The 18,929-nt window shown below is 60.9% G+C and overlaps 1 protein-coding gene across 5 annotated transcripts in view; it reads right to left on the bottom strand.

Moving 5' to 3' along the window:
- The window catches only part of ABCA2 (ATP binding cassette subfamily A member 2), a 34,123-nt gene extending 15,837 nt beyond the window's left edge, over positions 1-18,286 (bottom strand). For all 5 annotated transcript variants that reach the window (XM_082295364.1, XM_082295366.1, XM_082295368.1 and 2 more), the window contains exons 1-20: positions 18,067-18,286; positions 11,080-11,173; positions 8,658-8,769; positions 8,071-8,237; positions 7,745-7,872; positions 7,521-7,625; positions 6,854-7,039; positions 6,554-6,772; positions 5,600-5,934; positions 5,194-5,353; positions 4,857-4,985; positions 4,408-4,575; positions 3,573-3,669; positions 3,042-3,215; positions 2,859-2,961; positions 2,215-2,329; positions 1,675-1,865; positions 1,293-1,443; positions 789-993; positions 170-334 (exon numbers count right to left, since the gene is read on the bottom strand). In XM_082295364.1, the coding sequence (XP_082151490.1) occupies positions 170-334; positions 789-993; positions 1,293-1,443; positions 1,675-1,865; positions 2,215-2,329; positions 2,859-2,961; positions 3,042-3,215; positions 3,573-3,669; positions 4,408-4,575; positions 4,857-4,985; positions 5,194-5,353; positions 5,600-5,934; positions 6,554-6,772; positions 6,854-7,039; positions 7,521-7,625; positions 7,745-7,872; positions 8,071-8,237; positions 8,658-8,769; positions 11,080-11,173; positions 18,067-18,132 (3,070 nt within the window). In that variant the 5' untranslated portion in view covers positions 18,133-18,286. The remainder of the gene's footprint in view (positions 1-169; positions 335-788; positions 994-1,292; positions 1,444-1,674; positions 1,866-2,214; positions 2,330-2,858; positions 2,962-3,041; positions 3,216-3,572; positions 3,670-4,407; positions 4,576-4,856; positions 4,986-5,193; positions 5,354-5,599; positions 5,935-6,553; positions 6,773-6,853; positions 7,040-7,520; positions 7,626-7,744; positions 7,873-8,070; positions 8,238-8,657; positions 8,770-11,079; positions 11,174-18,066) is intronic.
- Positions 18,287-18,929: the final 643 nt, after the last annotated feature.

Here is an 18,929-nt window from a genome sequence, read left to right as displayed (position 1 = left end):
CGCCCGTTTTCCCCCTCCCATGCCACAGTGGCAGCTCCCAGAGACGCCACAGTGCTCAGCTCAGTATACTGCCCTGACAAGAGCACAGGGGTCTGTGGCCAAAGCAAGACCCTGTGGCAGAGCCAGGGCCACCCTTGTGCCATCCACTGCTGCCCCCAGCTGCCCTCACCCAGCCTCCGGCTCTCCATGGCACAGGCCTGATCCTCCTCCATGATGCTGAGGCGGGTGGTGCGTGACCACGGCCAGGTCCACTCCCAGGTCTCCACGCGCCCGTTGCCCAGCCAGTAAGACTTCTGGAAAGGGAAGTACCAGGGCCGTGGCAGGCCGAACATGCCTGCAACCACAACCCCAGGGAGTCAGGGCCAACCCGACACCCAGGGCCATGCAGAAGCTGCTGAGGGCTGGGTCAGAGCTTGGCATGGGCATGGGCTTGGGGGTTTCCCCAGGTCAGGTCACCACTGCAGGGTGGCAGCTGTGAACATTCCAGCCAGCTGGGCTCAGGGCAGCTCTGGGGGCTGTGCCAGGAAACAAAGTCCTTTGGGATTCAGGTTGGGTTGGCTCATGCTTCAGTTTTACAATGAAAAAATAGGGAGCAGCTGAGATGCCTCCACAAGGGGAAATAAGGGGGATCGCTATCCCAGCTGTGGACATCCAGCTTTGCTACAGCTGGCCCCTGAATTGAGACACCTGGCTGACACCAGCAGATTAGGACATGTGGGCAGGTTTCCTCCAGCAAAGAGGCTCCTGTAAGGTCTGGGGTACCCTCATGCCCCTCTGCCCACACGTACCCGGGTGCACGGCCTCGATGTACCATGTGAGCACCCCATACACCACGGCATCCACAACCAGCATCATCATGGACAGCAGGAGGTTGAAGTCATCACCTTCCACAGGTGACTGGCTGAAGGTGTGCCACTGGATACCCACACCAGCCACCTCATACAGCGCAAAGTACTTGGAGCCCAACCCGAAGGCCGTGGTGGACATGAGTGACTGTGAAGAGGTGGAGGGAAGGGAATGGCAGGTCAGCAGGAACCACAAGCCAGCTCCAGAGGAACAGGTTGGGGTGAATTCCTACCCAGTACTGCCCCCACCCAGCCCCACGGAAATGCTCCTGGCCCTGAGAGGCAGCAAACCTTCTGGAGGTACCTCCAAAGTCCCACAGGGAGGTGGTTCACACAGGCAATGGCTTGCCCAGGGCTTGGTGACAGCTTGGTGGCTTTGTACTAGACACGAGGTGCCTGAGGCAAACCTGGGACCAAGCACGTCCCCAGCTGCTGCAGCCAACTCACCGCAATGCACTTCTCAAAGGCTGTGATCTTGTCATGCGCCACCTCCTCCCGGATGGCCACATACATGTAGGGCACGTAGCTGAGGAAGTAGATGATGCCGCCACAGGCAGAGGCCAGCTTGGCCTTGGAGTAGAGCACCGACACCAGGAAGCTGCAGGGCGGACAGTGTCTCCTTAGATCCTACTCCACCAGGACTTTCCCCAGGCCGCCTGGTTTTGGTGGTGTTGAGGCAATAAATTGGCTCCCCAAATCAGCTGCTTGGAGGGACTTGTGCCCCTCCACCAGCCCTTGCCCACACAGCTCCCAGGACCCTCACTCCATGGCACAAGAACCTGGCACTGCCCATGCCCCTCTACTGCCCAGCACAGACCAGGCAGCTCACCAGAACATGATGGTGGCCACGGCATAGATGGCGAGGAAGAGCCATATGATGAGGACATCGCTGTGCATCAGGACCTTGCCGTACTTGAGAATGGCAGTGAGTGCTGTGACCGAGATGGAGAGCTGGACAAAGCCAGTGATGAACCAAGCCACCCAGTGCACCGCATTGTTCAGGCCCATCATCTTCATCACCTGTGAGGCCAAAACTGCTGAGCGGGGCTGTCCCCAGCCCTGCGCACCCCTGCTGCCACTCTCACTGGGCTGGGAGAACAAGAGCTGGCCCCAAGGGAGCTGCTGGGAGTGGGCAGGACACAGCACCCCGCATTGGGGTGCCAAGGAACTCAGCTCCCTCTGGCACTGGGCAGGGCTCATCTCATGCTGGGGACACTCAGAAGAACCATCTCAGCCCAGGGATTTGGGATCTGCATCTGCCCCAGCTCATACAACCCAGAAATACAAGGAAGGTGACCAAGGACACAGCACAGAATGTAGGGCTCAGATATGCCCACTCCTTCCCAAGAATCTCTTCCACCATCCCTACCTCTTTCAGGCGATGCTCCTTCTCTGTCACAATGTGCTGGATCATCATGGCCACTGAGTAGACCCAGGAGATCACCATGCAGAGGGGCATCATGTGCTCGATGACAAAGAGAAAGCTGATGGGGTAGAGGAAGAGAAAGGAGAATGGGATGGTGGCACTGCCACAGAGACCTGTGGAGACCCTGGGGCATGGGGCCTTGGAGGGGCTCTCCCACCAATCAGGGACAACCAGTCTCTAACCCAGCACCTCCTTAGTGCCCTAAAAGAACTTCTCCAGTGAGCCCACAGGACAATCCAGTGTTGTGGCTGGCAGGTAGTAGCCACGGGCTCAGCCCAGGGCCCTGCCTACCGTGGTGTGGATGGGGCCCTCTCCAATGCCCAGGAGTGTTGCTGGCTCTGGGACTTCTACAGGTGCTGCCTCCACATCACTGTAATCCATAACCACTGACAGACCCATGTGCCACTCCTTTACTTTGCTCTGCCTTCCTGAGCCTGGTAGTCCAAGGAACTGGATTTAACTGGTTGCTCATCATTCCCAGTGTCACCAATCTCTTTCAGGTCCCCAAACTTGTTCCCTTTCCCCAGCCAAAGCATCCAGGGCTGCAAAGTGGAAGGGGGAAGGTCCTGCAGGCGAGCGTTACTCACTCATCCCGGGTATAACACGGGTACGGGAACATCTGTACGTAGTTGCCGGGCTCCACCACATCGTGGCCAACAAATGTGTTGATGAGGGCACGCTCCATCATGTCTGTGGAAGAGGAGGAGAGGCCAGGCTAAGTGCGCAGGGGCCAGGGCTGTGGGCAGCCGTGGCAGGGCGCTGACACTTACCCTGGATCCAGACAAAGCCATAGAGGAAGTAGAAGCGGCCGCCGGTGTTGGGGCCAGGCCGCCAGTACGCCCGACGGATCTCGTTGGTCTTCTCCGTGAAGCTGGAATTCTGCCGGATCTTGTACATGACATGGGGGGGCAATGAGCCATCCCTGTTGGTCTGGAAGATGACGCCTGTGGGCAGCAGAAGAGGCAGAGAGTCCACAGGGGGACAGCCACATCAGCTGACCCACAGCAGCAGGAAGGGATGGGGAGGGCACCGTGAGGGCTGCCATGGATGAGACAGGTGGCATGGCCAGGGATGTGAGACCCCCATGGGATGCGAGGGCACATAGACAGCAGGCCGTGGGAGTGGGAGAGCCAGGACAGCAGCATGGGGCAGAAGATGGGCACCATGAGATGCTCAGCCCCCTCATCCACCCAAAACGTGCACCAAGTGACCCACATCCTGAAGCCAGTGGCTCCAGGGCTCAGCTGGAGAAAGGCAAAGTTTCAGGGACCCCTGAGAAGGGCTGGTTCCCAGGGACATACTGGCAAAGACCGTGACATTGTCCTGATAGGCCTGGTTCAGCGTGTAGTTGACAATGCTCTCCTCATCCGGGAAGCCTTTGAAGATGTCCACGCTGACCTAGTGGAAGGAGAATCATAGAATCACTAAGATTGGAAAAGCCCTCTAAGATCATTGAGTCCATTAACCCAAAGACTTTCAAGCCCAGCACTAAACCATGTCCCCAGGTGTCAAATTCACATACTTTTTGAACACTTCCAGGGTTAGTACCACTGCCCTGGGCAGCCTGTTGCAGTGCTGACCACCCTTTCAGTGAAGTTCTCCCTAAAATCCAATCTAAACCTCCCCTGATACAACTTTAAGCTGTTTCCTGTTGTCCTGTCACCTGGGAGAAAAGACCAACCCCTACCTGGCTGCAACATCCTTCTAGGTAATTGTAGAGACTTAAAAGATCCCTCCTGAGCTTCCTTTTCTCCAGGCTGAGGTCCCCCAGCTCTCTCAGTCCGTCCCTATCAGACCTGTGCTCCAGAACCTTCCCCAGCTCCAGTGCCCTTCTCTGGACATGCTCCAGCAGGCTAGCGAGATCCCAAGGCCCCGGATGGGTCTAGCACACAGAGCCTGCACACTCCACAGCATGTGCCACCCAAAGCCAGCCCCAGCCCCTGAAGTCAACAGTGTGTGAGCACTTCCACCCTAGACATCTACCCCAAAGCTCCTCTGGACACTGCAGGAGCCACCACCTCCCCCAGGGCTCCTGTCCCATGCTCTTAAAAAAGTCTCAGTGGATCTGACCCTCTTCAGCCCAACAGAGTCTGGCTGTGGGTGGTTCAACCTTCCCACAGGTGGGCTCCACCTCACCTTGGCCATGAAGTGGACCCAGCCACAGGCAGCATTGTCAATGGTATCCAGCTGCTGGAGCAGGACGCTGGCATTGGGCAGGGAGAAGTTGCCGTTGAGGAAGTTGTGGAGAACATCACTGTCGGAGACATTCAGGATCTCTGGATGCTTGTGGAGGTCAGCAGTCAACTGAGACAAGAAAGGAAGACATGGGAGGGAGAAGCTGGGGTATGCCCTGCCTCTCAGGTCACTGTCCTCCCCATGGACACAGGTAGGGCCCAAAGCTCCTCCTGGGGATGGGGGACAGCGTGCACACTGCGCAGGGATCCAGACTAGCCTCCACATGAGCAAGGTGGGTACCAGGGAGTACCCCATGAAGAAGTAACAGGGTATCTGGGGGGAGGACAATGCCTTCTCCACTGCCTGAGCAGTAAATCCCAGGCAGGCTCATCCTCACCACACCGTCCTACCTGCTGGAGCCAGCGGATGCGCCTCTGCAGCCTGCCCTCCTCCAGGTAGGCTCGGATCTCAGGGGAGATGTTCAGCCATGCCTTGGCGTAGTGGGTGACGTTGCCCACAAAGGCGAAGGTCTCATTGGCCTGGGGGCCAGGCAAAGGTCACACAACAGGCAGAGGCAGGGGCTTCCTGCTCTCTGGGATGGCTAGCAGCCATGGAGACACCTGCCCACCTCCCACTGCCTGTGGGAGCTGCCTGTGTCTGGCAGTAAACCTCTTCCCTGCCACACAGCCCATCTGCAGAGCAGGACTGGTGGGAGAAGGACAGGGGCCCCGGCCTATGCATCCTCACCTTCAGGATGACTTTGTCAACTTCAGTGCCCACAGGTGCATACAGGATTTTGGGGTTGCTGGTCATCAGATGCACAAGGAGGCCCAAGTTCCGCTGCTCCTTGCTGGTGAAGCCCAGCGAGCTCATGTTGCCCTGCTTCAGTGCCTCAGGCTCAATGGTCCTGCAAAGGGAGCTCAGGCTGTCCACTCTGCTTCAGGCCCAGCACCCCTTGCTGCAGGTAGCCCCCACCACTGCCCATGACAAGCCTTCACACTGACTCCAGTGCCTGCATGGTGCTGCCCAACACAGGGAGCATCCTCGGCTGCAGCACAAGGCTGCGGTCCAGCACCCAACCTGCCTACTCGGCAAGGGGTAACACCCCTGGCCTGTGCAGGGAGAACCTGGAGCCATCCCCTAGCACTCCTACCGGTTGTTGCCGCAGAGGATGGGCTGCAGCCCCGCCCAGAGCTGCACGAATGCTGAGAACTGCCCCTGGGGGTTGTCACTGCCGGAAGGACCCTCCCCGGCACCCTCCTCCTCCTCTGCAGTGGCATTGCCGGCCGTGGCATTGGTGCCGGCCCAGCTGGTGCTGTTGGCAGTGGGCGGTGGGGCCTTGCTGGCACAGGCTCCCCTGGGCAGCAGCTTGGCCAGTGCTGAGAGGATGTCCACGTCCCGGAGAACCTTCTCCATCTCCACCAGGTCCTCGAGGACGGCACGAAGGCGGTGCTGGGTGGCCGTGCTGTTCACCTCCTCCAGCTTCAGCTGTCAGGATGAGTGGACAAGGAGTTACTCATTGCTGGGACAACAAAGGGTTCTCCTTGCCATTAGGAAGGGACCAATGGGGACCTCAAGCAGTAGCAACTCCACTTTCTTGGTTAAAAGGTTGGAGCTGTGCCCAGGAAAGGCCCTGGACTCACTGCTGTGCACCTGTGGCTATGAGGCAGTGAGAATGGTGGCAAATGCTGGCAGGGACTTGGGTTAGGACAGGAGGTATCATTCAAGACAGGAAGAAGGGTGGTCCTCTGCTTCTACAAAGGACCAAGCTTGGGTGGGACATGGAGTGGGACCTCAGAGCCAGCCTTGAGCTGTGCCACCAAGAGCCTTGCTGGTCCTGGGGAGAGAAGCTGGCAGGGACACACTGGAACGTGTTGGAGACGCTCAGTCCCATCCAACAGGCAGTGTCCAAACAAGTGCTAGAGAGGAAATCACCTGGGATATTACCCAGCAGGTAGGTTAAGGGGTGCTCATGTCAGGGAAGGGGGTGATCAGGAGAAGCCAGGCCATATAACAGCTCCCCATCCCAACAGAATGCTAGCTGAGTAGAAACCTCTGCCCAAGTATCATTCCTGCCACCAGCCTGCCCCGCCTGCTCAGCTCTCACCCTGCTGACAATCTTGGGGGTGTCCAGCTGCTCCTGGAGCTCGGTGGCCAGCGCGGCAAAGCGCTCCTGGCGGGTGGCTCGGCTGCCATTGCAGGCCAGTGCCCGGTACGCTGCCAGCAGCGGCTGCTGCCTGGGGGACACGTGCAGCAGGCGGCGGAGTCCCCCTGGGTTCTGCTCACACGTCAGCTGCTCCAGCACTGGCCCAGTGAAGAGGACACTCTACAGGGCAGGAAGTTGTAGGGACAGCGCTGCAGTGCCCACTCTGGCAGAGCAGCCCAGGTTGCCCCGCGAGGTGCTCACCTCCATCTCAGCGACAAAGGCCTGGGGGCTATCAGAGATGACAGGTGCCACAGCAGCGCTGGTGAGGCCCAGAGCCTGGGAGAGAATGCGGAGCAGCGCCAGCCGGCGTGGGGCTGCCACCGGGTCCCGCAGCACCCTGTGAACCAGCCCTTCCTGCAGGCTCCTCCAGCCACTGGGGAGGCTCTTCTGCAAGACGAAGAATGGGGATGGCTGGTGGGATGGGGCCTCCCCCCAGACCCCCATCCTTGTGTGTCCCCAAGCATACATGAACAGCCCCACAGCACCCATGGTCTCCACGGGGGTGGGGGGGGGGGGGGGGGCGCGGGGAAGAAAAGGGATGTGCAGAGGCAGGGTCTCCCACATGCCAGACACATGGGGGGAACAATTTCCCCCGCTCCCTCTACAGCCACCAACCAGGCAGTGCCAACCCCCACTGCAATGGCAAACCCAGGCATAGGCACTGGTGTGTCTCATAACCCTAGGGGAACTGGTCACAGCTCCAGGATGGACACCAGCCATCCCTGCTGCTGCTCTGCCCCCTGACAATGTTCTGCCACAGCCCCTCTACAGCCCTCTACTGCCCCAGATCACCTGGGATGGGATATCGAGGGGACAAGAGGACGGGCTCTACCCCACCATGTCCCCTGCATGCAGCACCGCTCCTCACCTCCAGCTGTGTCATCTTCTTGCTGGGGCCAAACCCATCCCACAGGTCTCGCTCATGGGTCTCATCAGGTACCAAAGGAAAGGAATCAAAAAACTGGCGGTACACCTGCATCAAGATGAGAGCAGGACTGCCAGGTGTGCCAAGTGGAGCAGGGTAGGATAAATCCCAGCTGGTTGCCATTCACGGGGCAGCACAGACCCCTGCAAAGCCCAGAGGTCACCCACCTCCCGCAAGTCAATGCTGGAGCCCAGGAGCAGCTCAGCTGTGCTGTTGGGGAGGGACAAGTTCTGCATCAGGAAGCGCCGCAGCTCGCCCTGGTCTTTGGCCGCCCACGCCAGTGTGAAGCCGGACCCTGCCAAGGAGCAAGGTGGGGTGTCAGAGCAGCCCACCAGCATCAGGGACACGGCATGGCCCCAGAGCTGGCCCGATGCAGTGATGCAGGACAGTGGCAGGGCACTGCCCCACACACCACCACTTTGCTGGGTGCCAGGCAAGTTGGCACTCTGTCCCTGCCCACACAGGCAGGTGGGGCAGGCAAAGCACAACCCACCTGCTCGGCTGCTGAAGTGGGTCTCCATGGAGCTGGGCTCAGGGCTGCTGAGAGCCTCCAGGTGCCGGCGCAGCGACTCTAGCTCCTCCTCCAGTCCTGGGTGCTGTGGGTCGAAGAGGCTGCTTTGCTCTACTGCCTCGCTGAGGTGTTCCAGAATCTGTGTCACCCTGTGAGAGTCCAGCACCACCCTGGCTTCAGGGACAGAGGGATGGGGACACCTTCCCCAGAGCTCTGGGGGAAACAGCCCTTCAGGTGCAGGGGACAGCAGTCCTGTCTGAAACGGGGCACCACTGCCCTTGCCTGCGCACTGAATCCAGTGTGCCAGGGTTCAGAGGAGAGCCCCAGCACCTCAAGGTGTCTCCAGGGGCCACCTCCATCCTTCTCCCAGCACCGAACACCTGGGAGCCCACAGCAGAATAGACCAAGGTGTCCCCTGCACCCTGAGGACACGGTGGTCTGCACTTTGGGGGATGCCAAAAGTGCTTCTGCCTCAGCCCCAGGGTGGCAGCACCAGCATGGAAAGGGGCAGGCTCTGTGCGGGAGCATGAGGGGTGGGAGTGGAAGTGCATGGTGAGGGCAGGACTCACGTGGAGTTGGAGTACTGCAGGAAGCCAAACTCGTCACGCTGGCCATCGGGGCACAGGGACTGCATGACCGGCAGGATCCCGGCTGACGTGAGCGGGGCCGCCGTGTAGAAAGCTGGAGCCAGTAAGAGTGCAGAAGAGGCCAAGGAAAGTGCAGGCAGCGGGGAGGAGAGACAAAGAGGCAGGGAGGGGAAGGGGGCCACCAGAGAAACAGACACTCAGTTCAGAAAAGCACACGCTGGGGTCTGTGAGCCCATGGGAGGCTGGTGGCCATGGTCAGAAGTCAGCAGTTTTCCCATCAGGGCAGTCCTGGCTGGTGACTCTGTGGGGCTGCAGGCAGCTCCAGCACCCCTGGCTCCAGCCCTCTTGCCCCCACCCACTCTGCCCTGGGTGATGGGTCCCTTGAGTCCCATGATGATGCCAATTTCTGCTGCTTGCCCCCAAGGTGGCCACCAACCTCCTCCAGGCTCCCAGCCTCTCCTGTTAGTAGCCTCAGAGGCAGCTGTGGATCTCCAGAGGAAAAGGAGGAAGAATACGACAGGGAAAACAGTCGTCACCTGCAGCTCCCAGAGCCCCCAGCCTCCCCCCAACCCGGCTGCCCCGACGTGCGGCGGCTGGAGGTGGGTGGAAATGGAGACACAGAACGAGAACATGGAAGAAACAAGAAGCAGCAAAGGGCTGGCAAACCTTCCCCCCTCCACTGACACTGAACCATCATCCCTGCTGGGACCCTCCCATGTCCCTCCCCAGGGCAGGGCAAGCCCAGAATGCCCCTGCCTGATGGGGAGCACAGGTTGTCACCGTGCAGTGCCAGGCAGGGACCCTGCTCTCACCACCCATCCGATGACCCTGTGGTTAGAGATAGGTCAGTGCTGTTAGCATGGCCACAGTCGGCAGGGACTGGTGAAGATGGGCTTCTGGCAGGAACAAGAGACAGGTGCAGCATGGGATGGGCCAGCAGCCTGCTGGGGTGGTGGGACCCACACTGGTGGCCATGCCACAGTTTGGTGACAAAGTCAATGCACGGCATCCTTGCACTTGAGGCTCCTCTAGTGCCACATCCCAGCTTGTCCCAGCCATGAGGGGCCAAGACAGGGACCTGGTGGTGGTGCCAGGGTGGGAGCCAGCCCCAACCCCTTGGTGATTGGCCAAGACTGGGTGACCACAGGCCACCACACGGGTGACAGGACCCAGCAGACCTTGCCCTAGGAGAGAGGCAAGAAGAAGGGGTAAGACTAGCCTCCACCTGGCCTGGAGAGCCCTGTGAAGCCCAGGAGGCCGGGGACATGCCCACCAGTGGCCCCAGCACTTGGGGAACCCAGCACCATCAGCCAAGGGGGTACACCACCATGGCTGGTCAGTCCCCAGCGAGGAGCAGGCAGGGGCCATACTGTGCTGCCCAAGCTCATCTTCACCAGCTGTGGAGGAAGGCAAGAGGGTTACAGAGGCATGGATTAGGCCAGAGTGAGTTGATCTAAACCAGGCTCTTCCTCCCCAGACTACGAGGCCTGCACTGGCAAGGGAATGGGGGGAGGCGCCCACCCGTCCCACCAACTTACAGACTGGCGCATGCAGTTGAGGCATGAAGGGCAGGCGGGCAGGGGAGATGGTGGGAGAGAAAAAGAAAACATGAGCAAAAAAGAACAAAAACCAAACCAAAAACCACACAACACGGAGCGCACGTCAGCGCCGGGGCAGGAACCCGGGCAGTGCCTGCTGCAGCCGGACCGCACTGGCAGCTGGGCTCTCCCTCGCCGGCACACACTGAAACACAGGCTCAGACCATCGTTACCTGGGGTCACCACCAGTGCCCAGCATCTCCCCTGGCTCTGCTGTGCCACCTGTGCCAGGGCACCCATCAAGGTGGGCATCCACAGGCCCTTGCAAGCTGGCAGCTCCACTCCACTGCCTCCTCCCAGCAGCACAGCCTGCAGGCACCAGAGCCCAGGCCAAAGTTCCAGCTGGAATTCTCCCCGAGTCCTCAGCTCTGGTCCCATCAATTTATCATCCTGCCAGGCCTCTGGCCCCCTCCAGGGCCAGGCACAGGGCTTCCTGTAAGTCACTTTCCCCCTCACTGGGGAGCCCTTCCCAGAGCCACTCCAACTGACCCTCGAGAACTCGAGGGGATTGTGACTGTTCCAGCACCATCCGGCTCACCCTTCCCCGTGCAAAATGTCCGTGCTGATGACAGTCACAGGCTGGTTAGTGCTGCCATCCCCAGGGGAGCCTCCCCAGACTGGGACAGACTGCTACTTCCACCCACCATGTCTGCCCCACCAGTCCTTGGCTGTAGCCCCTGCCCAGTGCAATGTCTCCCAAAAGGCCTCTCGAGGTCCCCCCTGCCCCCAGGCTGGAGCATCTCCCCAGAGACTCAGGGTGCCCCCAAGTGTGGGAGCGCCCCAAGCACCGCCCTGGTGGGACTCACCTTCCTTCACAGGGATGGTTGGCTTCTTCTGCCGCAGCCCCAGGAGGATGAAGAAGAGCACCAGGGGGATGAAGATCTCAAAGGCCAGCACCCACTGGGGATGACACAGAGCAGAGGGAACACAATGCTTAGGGACAGAACCCAGCCACCAGGGAGAAGCATGGGCAGTACAGGGGTCCCCAGGCACTGGTGCAGTGCAGCACTGTGTCCACACTCTGCAGATGGCTGGTGGCTCTGTCACAGCTCAGCCAGCAGCAAACGGCTTCCTGGGCATCCCACAACCTCCTGCCTGCTCCACCCTGTCCAGAGCACTGCAGGACAGGGCAGGGTACACAGAAGGGATGGATCCCTCCTCCAGCAGTGCCAACAGGGTGCTGGGGATTGAGCCCAGCCGTGGTGGTCCACTACAGCTGGGCTTGCCCAGGGAGACCACCTCAAGTCCTGAAGGCTAGTGCCCTCACAGCCTGGAGCGGCATGATGCTCCCTTGTCACTTGTGCCACTGTTGGATGTCACCAGGTCCAACAGCTGAGTCTAATAGCAGAGGGTAGACCTTTAGTTCAGCCAGCCCCTGGCACTAGCTCCAGGTGCAACTGTGCCATCCTGGCATCCCTTCCATGCCCTCCCAAAAGGCTCTGGCTGCAAAGAATTTCCACTGGCAGCATGTGGTAAATAACAGCAAATCCCCAGGAATTCCTGGCCACAGTGGCTCAGAATTCCAGGCTAGGCTCCATGCCCAGAGGCCCTGGGGATAGGCATCAGCATCTCCAGCCATGGGCAGGAGCAAGCACCAGGCACACTGCCAGCACAGCTGCTGCCACTTTGCACCGGCGTGCCTGGACACATCACGGCCCCACTGCCCAGCAGCAGAGAACAACTGCAGGTTCAGAAACTGAAGCACAAGGTGAGGTGAGCCAACTCCAGGGCCAGATGAGACCCAAGGCAGCTGTTGAGACCCCAAAACCTGCTGCCACCATGGGCAGGGCAGGGCCCAGCTCCACTGCTGGGAAGGTGCTTGCTACACCACCCACACCGGCCTCCCACCAGCGATCAGCGCCAATGAGCAAGCCCATGGGGTGGGAAGAATGGAGTTTAACATGGCAAGACCTGCCTGGAAGGATGAAGCTGCCAACAGGTGACAGGGTCAAGCCCCCCTGTCTCCAACATCACCTCCATGCTGCCTCACTCAGGGGCTGCCAGCGCTCGGTCAAGAAAGTCAGAGCAGCCCCAAATGGCAGTGAGCAGGGGGACCCCTGCACGTGGGTTCCTGCCAGCAAATGGCCACAGTGCTACTGCTGTGGGATGAGCACGACTGCACTCATGATTGCTGCCCATGCTGCCCTCGCCACATCAGAGTTCCTGGTTTTGGAAGAGGCAGAGACCAGAGGAAGAAGGGCTGGAGGGGATGGAAAATGCCCCAGGAGCAGTACCAGAGACTCCTCATCTTTCTGACAACACCAGTCCCAGGGAGAGTCCCTGGTGTCACTGTTCCTGCACAAGGCACGCTAGCAGGGGACACCCTGACACACACTGCTGTGCCGGGCCCCCGCCCCGCCCCCTGCCTGTTTACCAGGCACACAACGGGGCCTCTGTGCCCGGGCACTGGGGGGACCATCCCCACACCCCCACACTGGGCTGTACCAGGCTCATGTGGGGACTGTCCTTGGAGGCAAGGAACCTGCTTGTTGTTATTTATTTTTTTGACAGGGGTCATTGACGTTCGTTCACCTCCATTTGCAGAGATGTCCCTTGTCCCCAGCCCCTTTGCACTGCCACATACCCCAGTGTCACAGCAGGCTGACCCACACCTATTGGCACCCAGAGGGATATGGTGATGGGCAGACATAGTAGCAGATGGCTGTTTACCAGTCTGCACCTCTGGGACTGATCCTGGCCCCCCTGGTCCCCAGAGCTGCCCCCATGGGAACTTCCCAGAGGTGGGGAAGCCAGGGCTGCTCCATACCCACAGTGGGACACTGGCATGCAGTGGGGCCCAAGGGAGCCTCAGCCTTCCAGACAGGCACCTGGCAGGGACACCAGCACAGCCTGGGGATGGTGGGGTCCCTGCCCCCAGGGGCAAGACACTGGGGAATATTTTGGGATTGTGTGAGGAAGCAAGGAGGAATGGCCAGGATGCAAGCAGCTGAGAAGGAAATGCTCCCCAGAAGGTAGGAGAGGAGAAGAGAGGGGCCCATCCCTGCCACCAGCTGGCCATGATTGCACCAACTAGTCTGCCCTGCCCTCCCACCCATCCCCTGCCTCCCTCCTCTCTTGATGAGGGCACAGGTGCAGGACCAAGGGTGGGACACTGGTCCCAGGAGCCCTTGCACCAGGTGACAGTGGCTGTGGGGCCAGGGACAGCTCCTGGATGGTGGCATTCACTCCTTCTACATCCCCTGCCACATGTTCATTTCAGCCTGGTTGGATGAGGTCATAGGTGCTGTCCAGGTTTGCACAAGTGCCGGGTGTCCACCTGCCACCCTACAGACAGTGGGGTAACTTGTCCCACATTTGGCCCTGCCCTTGGCTGGAGGCAGGGTCCTGCCCAGCTCCCCTGGCAGGGAGGCAGAGCTGGGATGGACGCCACAGCAGGGTGCTGGCCCCTGGCAGGGGGACATGTCTTTCCTGGAGCATTGGGACAGTGATTCAATGCCTGTGCCCATCCTCTGCCACACCATCAGATGGGAGCGAGAGGCCAAGCAGGAGGCAGCAGTGCCTGCTGCAACACACAGCTCCCACACAGCCAGGTCAAAAGGCCAGACAAGCACCACAGGACAGTGGTGCAAACAGAGCAGAGCAAACAGCCCAGCCCAGCACAACGGTGCCACCATGCCCACCTCCAGCCAGCACTGGGACAGCTGGGATATGTGCTGGAGCCAGGGTCAGCATGGACATGGGCATCAGGTCATGGACAAATGCACACCTCCACTGGTGTCCCCAGGATGTGGCAGCACTCATGTCCCAGTAGTCATGGGGACAGCCAGGCCAGGCAGAGGCAGCTCTTCCTGTCCATCGCTGCCACCCAAAAGTCTGCTCAGTTCCCTCCTGCCTGTCCCCAAGCAATGCCTGATGCCCACAGCCACATCCTCCAGCCACCATGGCATGGGAGAGGGGCAGCCAGGGGCTGGGCACCCCCATCCTAAGACTCTCAAGCTGGCAACTCCAGTGACACCCCTGCACCCCAAACCTGCCACGTCAGCCCCCCTCTCCCATAGCCTGGCACTTGCAAGGCTCCGACACAGGTGAAGCAGCATCACACACAGCATCCAAAATCCCCACACATACCCCCCAGAGAACAGGGCAGGGTCTGCCTGTGCTCCTCATGGGAGGATGGAGCTGCTGCCTACTCCCTGCCAGCCTCTCTTCCCATCCCAGTGCTGCCCACAGTGCCAGCAGGAACTGGCAACAGATGCTGGCCTGCAGCATCCCTGAGGGATGGGGCTCTCAGCTCTTGCAGGATCCAACTTTTCCAATAGCATTTTAAGGCTGCAGAAATACCTTTAAATTTTCATGGCTCCAGACTTTAATCACCATTAAACGCCCACTTTTGCCCACAGCCAGAAAGCACAGGCAGGTAAAGCCATGGTCACTGGTAAAGATGAGCACGAGAGCTCTGGGGCAAGATAGGCCCCAAAGTGCATTAGGCTGTGCCAAGCCCCCCAGCTCCAATGGGGACCTGACCATGGACACTCACTGATGGCCACCACCCAGGTGTGAGCCTGAAAGGCTTCCTCAAGGTCACCTGCCCCATGGGGATGGACAAGCCCAGGTCCAGGGACTGCCAACTCCCATCCTGCCAAGGCCTGGCTGCCCTCACCTCTGCCACTGGTCACTGCCAGTTATGTCCATCACCTCCTGTCCCACTACCCCCTGTCTCCAGCATGGGCACATCCCCACCCCTGACAGCCCTGGCTAAGCAGCCTGGGGTCCTGCCGTGGGGAGGCTGGAGGAGGAAGAAATCCCTTCTGGGGTTTGCCAGCAGCTCCTGAGCTGAGGACCCAGGAACATCCACCACGGTTCTCCCTATCCCTGCGGTGTCAGCCAGGCACCCGTGTGGGCTGAGGGGGTATGTCATCACCAGTGCCCTGTCCCAGAGCCACACAGCACTGCGACATGGCCACCCTTCCACTGGCACAAGATGCCTGACCCGAGCACAGGGTCATGCCAGCAGCCAGAGGAGGAAGGTGCTCTGCAACAGGTGCCCCCGGCTGCCCTGCCAACAGGGACTCACAGGGACACTGCTGGGCCAGCACACGCCTGACACCCGTGCTTCTCCTCCCCACACCTGCTGCAAACAACGAGGGGGCAAAGAGCACTCAGAGCCAGGGCAGCACCCAACTGATTCCTGCTGCAGGATCCGGTACCAGCATCCTCCCAGCACCACAGGCACAGGGTTCTAGGGACACTGCACCCCAGCAGAGGCACTGTTACAGGCCCCCAGCACCCCAAACATCAGCCTTCCTTCTTCTGGCAGCATCAGTTTCCCTCCAGCTCTGTTGCCACCAGCCAGGGGGAAGGGACAGATCTGCCAGCTCCTGTGTGGAGAGAGTTTTCCGTCTTCAGGACAAAGAGCAGAAGGCACAGATCCTGCACAGGGCAGAATAGCTATGCTGCTGTCAGCTCTCCCTGTACCCCTTCCCTCATCCCAGGGCCCATGTACAGGGAGCCCCACCAATGTGCTGCAGCACCAAAACAGCACAGAACTGCTCACACCATTCCCCCAAAAGAGCCTTGACCTGCCCACCAACCCTTCCCCATGACCAAGAAAACTGGCAGCACACTACTATCATGGGGAGCTCCAGCTGTGGCTGCCTGCCCATCCCAAATGAACGGGCACAAAGAGCCCCGGGGCAGGTGGGTGAACACCCTGAACTGTGCCTGTGGTGACTTTTGAGAGAGCACCTGCTAAGTTTACATCCAACATGGGTTTAAACCAGATACCAAAGTCATGGGAGAGCCCATCCTTTAACAGTTCTCATCCCAGCAGATTCAAGGCACAACCAGCAATCCCCAGGGCTGCCATAGGCACCCCCAGGCCACCAGCATTCACGGGCAGAACACAGAACTGCTCCAGCTCTCAAGTCCCAGCCCAGAGCCCCCAGTCAAACCTGGGGTCTCTGCTTCCCACCCCATCTTGCAGCATTGGGTTTGTTGCTCCACCTATTGCCAGGAGGGGAGTACATGGTGGCAAGGACTGACCCCAGGGGAGCACCTGCAGCACCAGGCTGTGCTAAAAGGCAGCTGCTGGTGCCCACACTCTCTCTCTGAGGCTGGGAGAAGCCCAGAAACCCCCAACTCTGCCTGCCCCTGGGTGAACACCTAGCAGGAGAATGGGCTAGTGCATCCCCCCTTCCCTGCTCCAATCCCCCAGTCTCTGGCTGCTGCAGTAAGATCACCCCAGAGGGAGCTGGCTTCTCTCAGTGAAACATCCATCTGTGGCCACTGCCAGGGCAGACCTGCACTGGGGAACCCACTGCTGGATGCCAGGCACAGCCACCACACAGGGCCTGGCTATGCCCTGGCCAGCCAGCACTGGCAGCTCAGCCCAGCACTGCTAAGAGAGGGCAGAGCTCCCCCAGGAGTGGGCAGGATGATGGCCCCTGCACAGACCAGGGACACCAAGTGACTCTGGAATTCACACACAGCAGCAGCACAGGGAAGGAGGTGACACACACTGGGCATGCACATCCTCAGGGCACAGCTGTCCCAGGGACTGCACCAAATCCATCCATGAGCAGTGGCACTGGGACCAGCTCTCGTCCTGGCACACGGCTGGTCCCCTGCGCACCCCATGCACACACTGCATCGCTGGGTGGGCAAGGAGGGGCTGCTCCATAGCCTGCCACCCTGACTGCAGCAGCGGCACTCCAGCAACAGTCCATACACATGGAGGTGATGGGCCCTGGGCTCCTCATCCTCCTCCTCCAGCCACAGCCTCCTGTGCTGCACCCCCACACTGCCCAGAAATGAGTCCCCAAAAGCTGCGTGCACCCCCACTCTGTAACCCAATGGCCACGGCAGCCAGGGCTGGGTCAGTGGGCATGTGTCAGGGCCCAGCTGTGCCAGGCTGCTCATTCTTGTGGGCAGGGGTCCGGGGCAGCCCCTGTCGTGCCACGCAGCTCTGCTCAGGGTAAAGAGCGGAGATGACTCAGCCAAAGAGCATCATCCCCCTCATCCATTTTGGGGGCACAGGGGCTGCCCGTGCAGGGAAACCTGCCTGCAGCGCCAGGCTCGGCCCTGCTCCTGTCACAGGGGCCTCTGCTGCTCCGGCCACCGGGCCACAGGGTGTGGTGCTGGCGGCTGCCGGCGAGGAACAGCAGGATCGGGCCTGCAGGATATTTGGGAGGGGAAGAGAAAAGCGATGCCAGCTTGCGAGCAGCAGCTCGCTCCCCTCCCCCACCCGCTAAAAATAACCGGCTCCCTCGGGCCGCTCACCCACCCCCTGCCCACGGCCGCGGGGTCCCTCGGTCCGCGGCTCCCTCGCAGGACTGACAGCCGACCCCACACAGGGAGCCTCGACAAGGTGACAGCGGCCCCGAGGTCACAGCACGGTCGATGCCATCTTGCCCCTTCTGCCAACCCGGGAGGGACACACACCAGCTCTCTGGCCCCCAACCCCGCGAAGCGCAGCTCTTCTCCAGCCCACGGAAGACAGGCGGCTCCGACCCACATATGGGCTGAAAACCTATTTATACCCGGCGGGTACCGAGGCTCGGGAACGATCCCACCCGGTGGGGGCGACATCCAACCTCGGTGCCGGGCTCCTCCTGCGGCCCCCGGGCCCGGTCGACCCCACGGACACAGCGGAGCGGGAGAGCCGCAGCTGTTGCTGCCGCACGGCGGGTGCGCCGGGCCGGAGCATTCGTGCACGGGCAGCTCGAGGCGGGCGGACCGCCGGGCCAAGGGACCGGGGGGACGCCCCGGCACCACTTCCACGCGAGACTCGGCCTCGCCCCTTGGGGCTGCAGGGCCCCTCCGCCCCCGCTCACCGGACTGCGCCGCTTCAGTGTCACGTTCTTCCAGAGCAGAAGATGGAGCTGATGCAGGAACCCCATGGTCGGGTCGGGCCGGGCCGGCCCCGCCGAAGGGCCGCGCCGCGCTCAGCTCCGCGGTCACCCGCCGCCCACCGCCATCCCCTCCCAACCCGACTACTGCTTGCCGTGGGCTGCGAGGAAGCAGAGCGGCCTCGGCCCGGGCCTGGCTCCGCCGCACCCGCCCCGACCCTGCGCAGCACCAGCACCGCCCCCGGCCCGCGGCGGCCGCCCCTTAAAGGCACCGGCGGGCCCGCCCGCTCCGCCCGCACGGCGGCCCCGGCGCAGCGCGGCCCGCGCCCGGCTCATCCCGGCAGGAGAGGCCCCGGCGCGGCCTGTCCGGAGCGGGCGTGCTGCCCCAGGGACTGCGGAACCCTCGCTCCCCTCGAGCTGCCTGCCTAGCCGCCCTCCCGCCCCCAGCCATACACGGGTCACCTCCGCACCTCTGCCCCTCGTACCCCCGCAGGATAGGACGGACTAGCCCGTGGCTGCGGGGTCTGTGTGCCAGGGTGCCACGGCTGTCCCTGCTCTTGGATGCTGCCTACCCTGCTCCTGCGTGACCTCTCCCACGGGCATGTGCTGGGGCGACCACGGGTGTTTTTGGAGGGACCAACCTGCTGCCACATCTGTTCCCTGTCAGCTCAGAACCCAGGGCTGGGAAGGATGCCCTCAGCAGCAGTAGGGACTGAACCAGGCCAGCTCCCAGCTCTCCTCCTTCATCCCATCCACCCTTCCTTCTGTCCATCGTTTTTCTATCCTTCCATCCATCATTTTTCTATCCTGCCATCCATCATTTTTCTATCCTGCCATCCATCATTTTT

Source organism: Coloeus monedula, assembly GCF_965178545.1.
Source record: "Coloeus monedula genome assembly, chromosome: 21".
Lineage (NCBI taxonomy): Eukaryota > Metazoa > Chordata > Aves > Passeriformes > Corvidae > Coloeus > Coloeus monedula.
The sequence above is the reverse complement of the archived record's forward strand: the minus strand, read 5'-3'. Positions and strand labels throughout refer to the sequence as shown.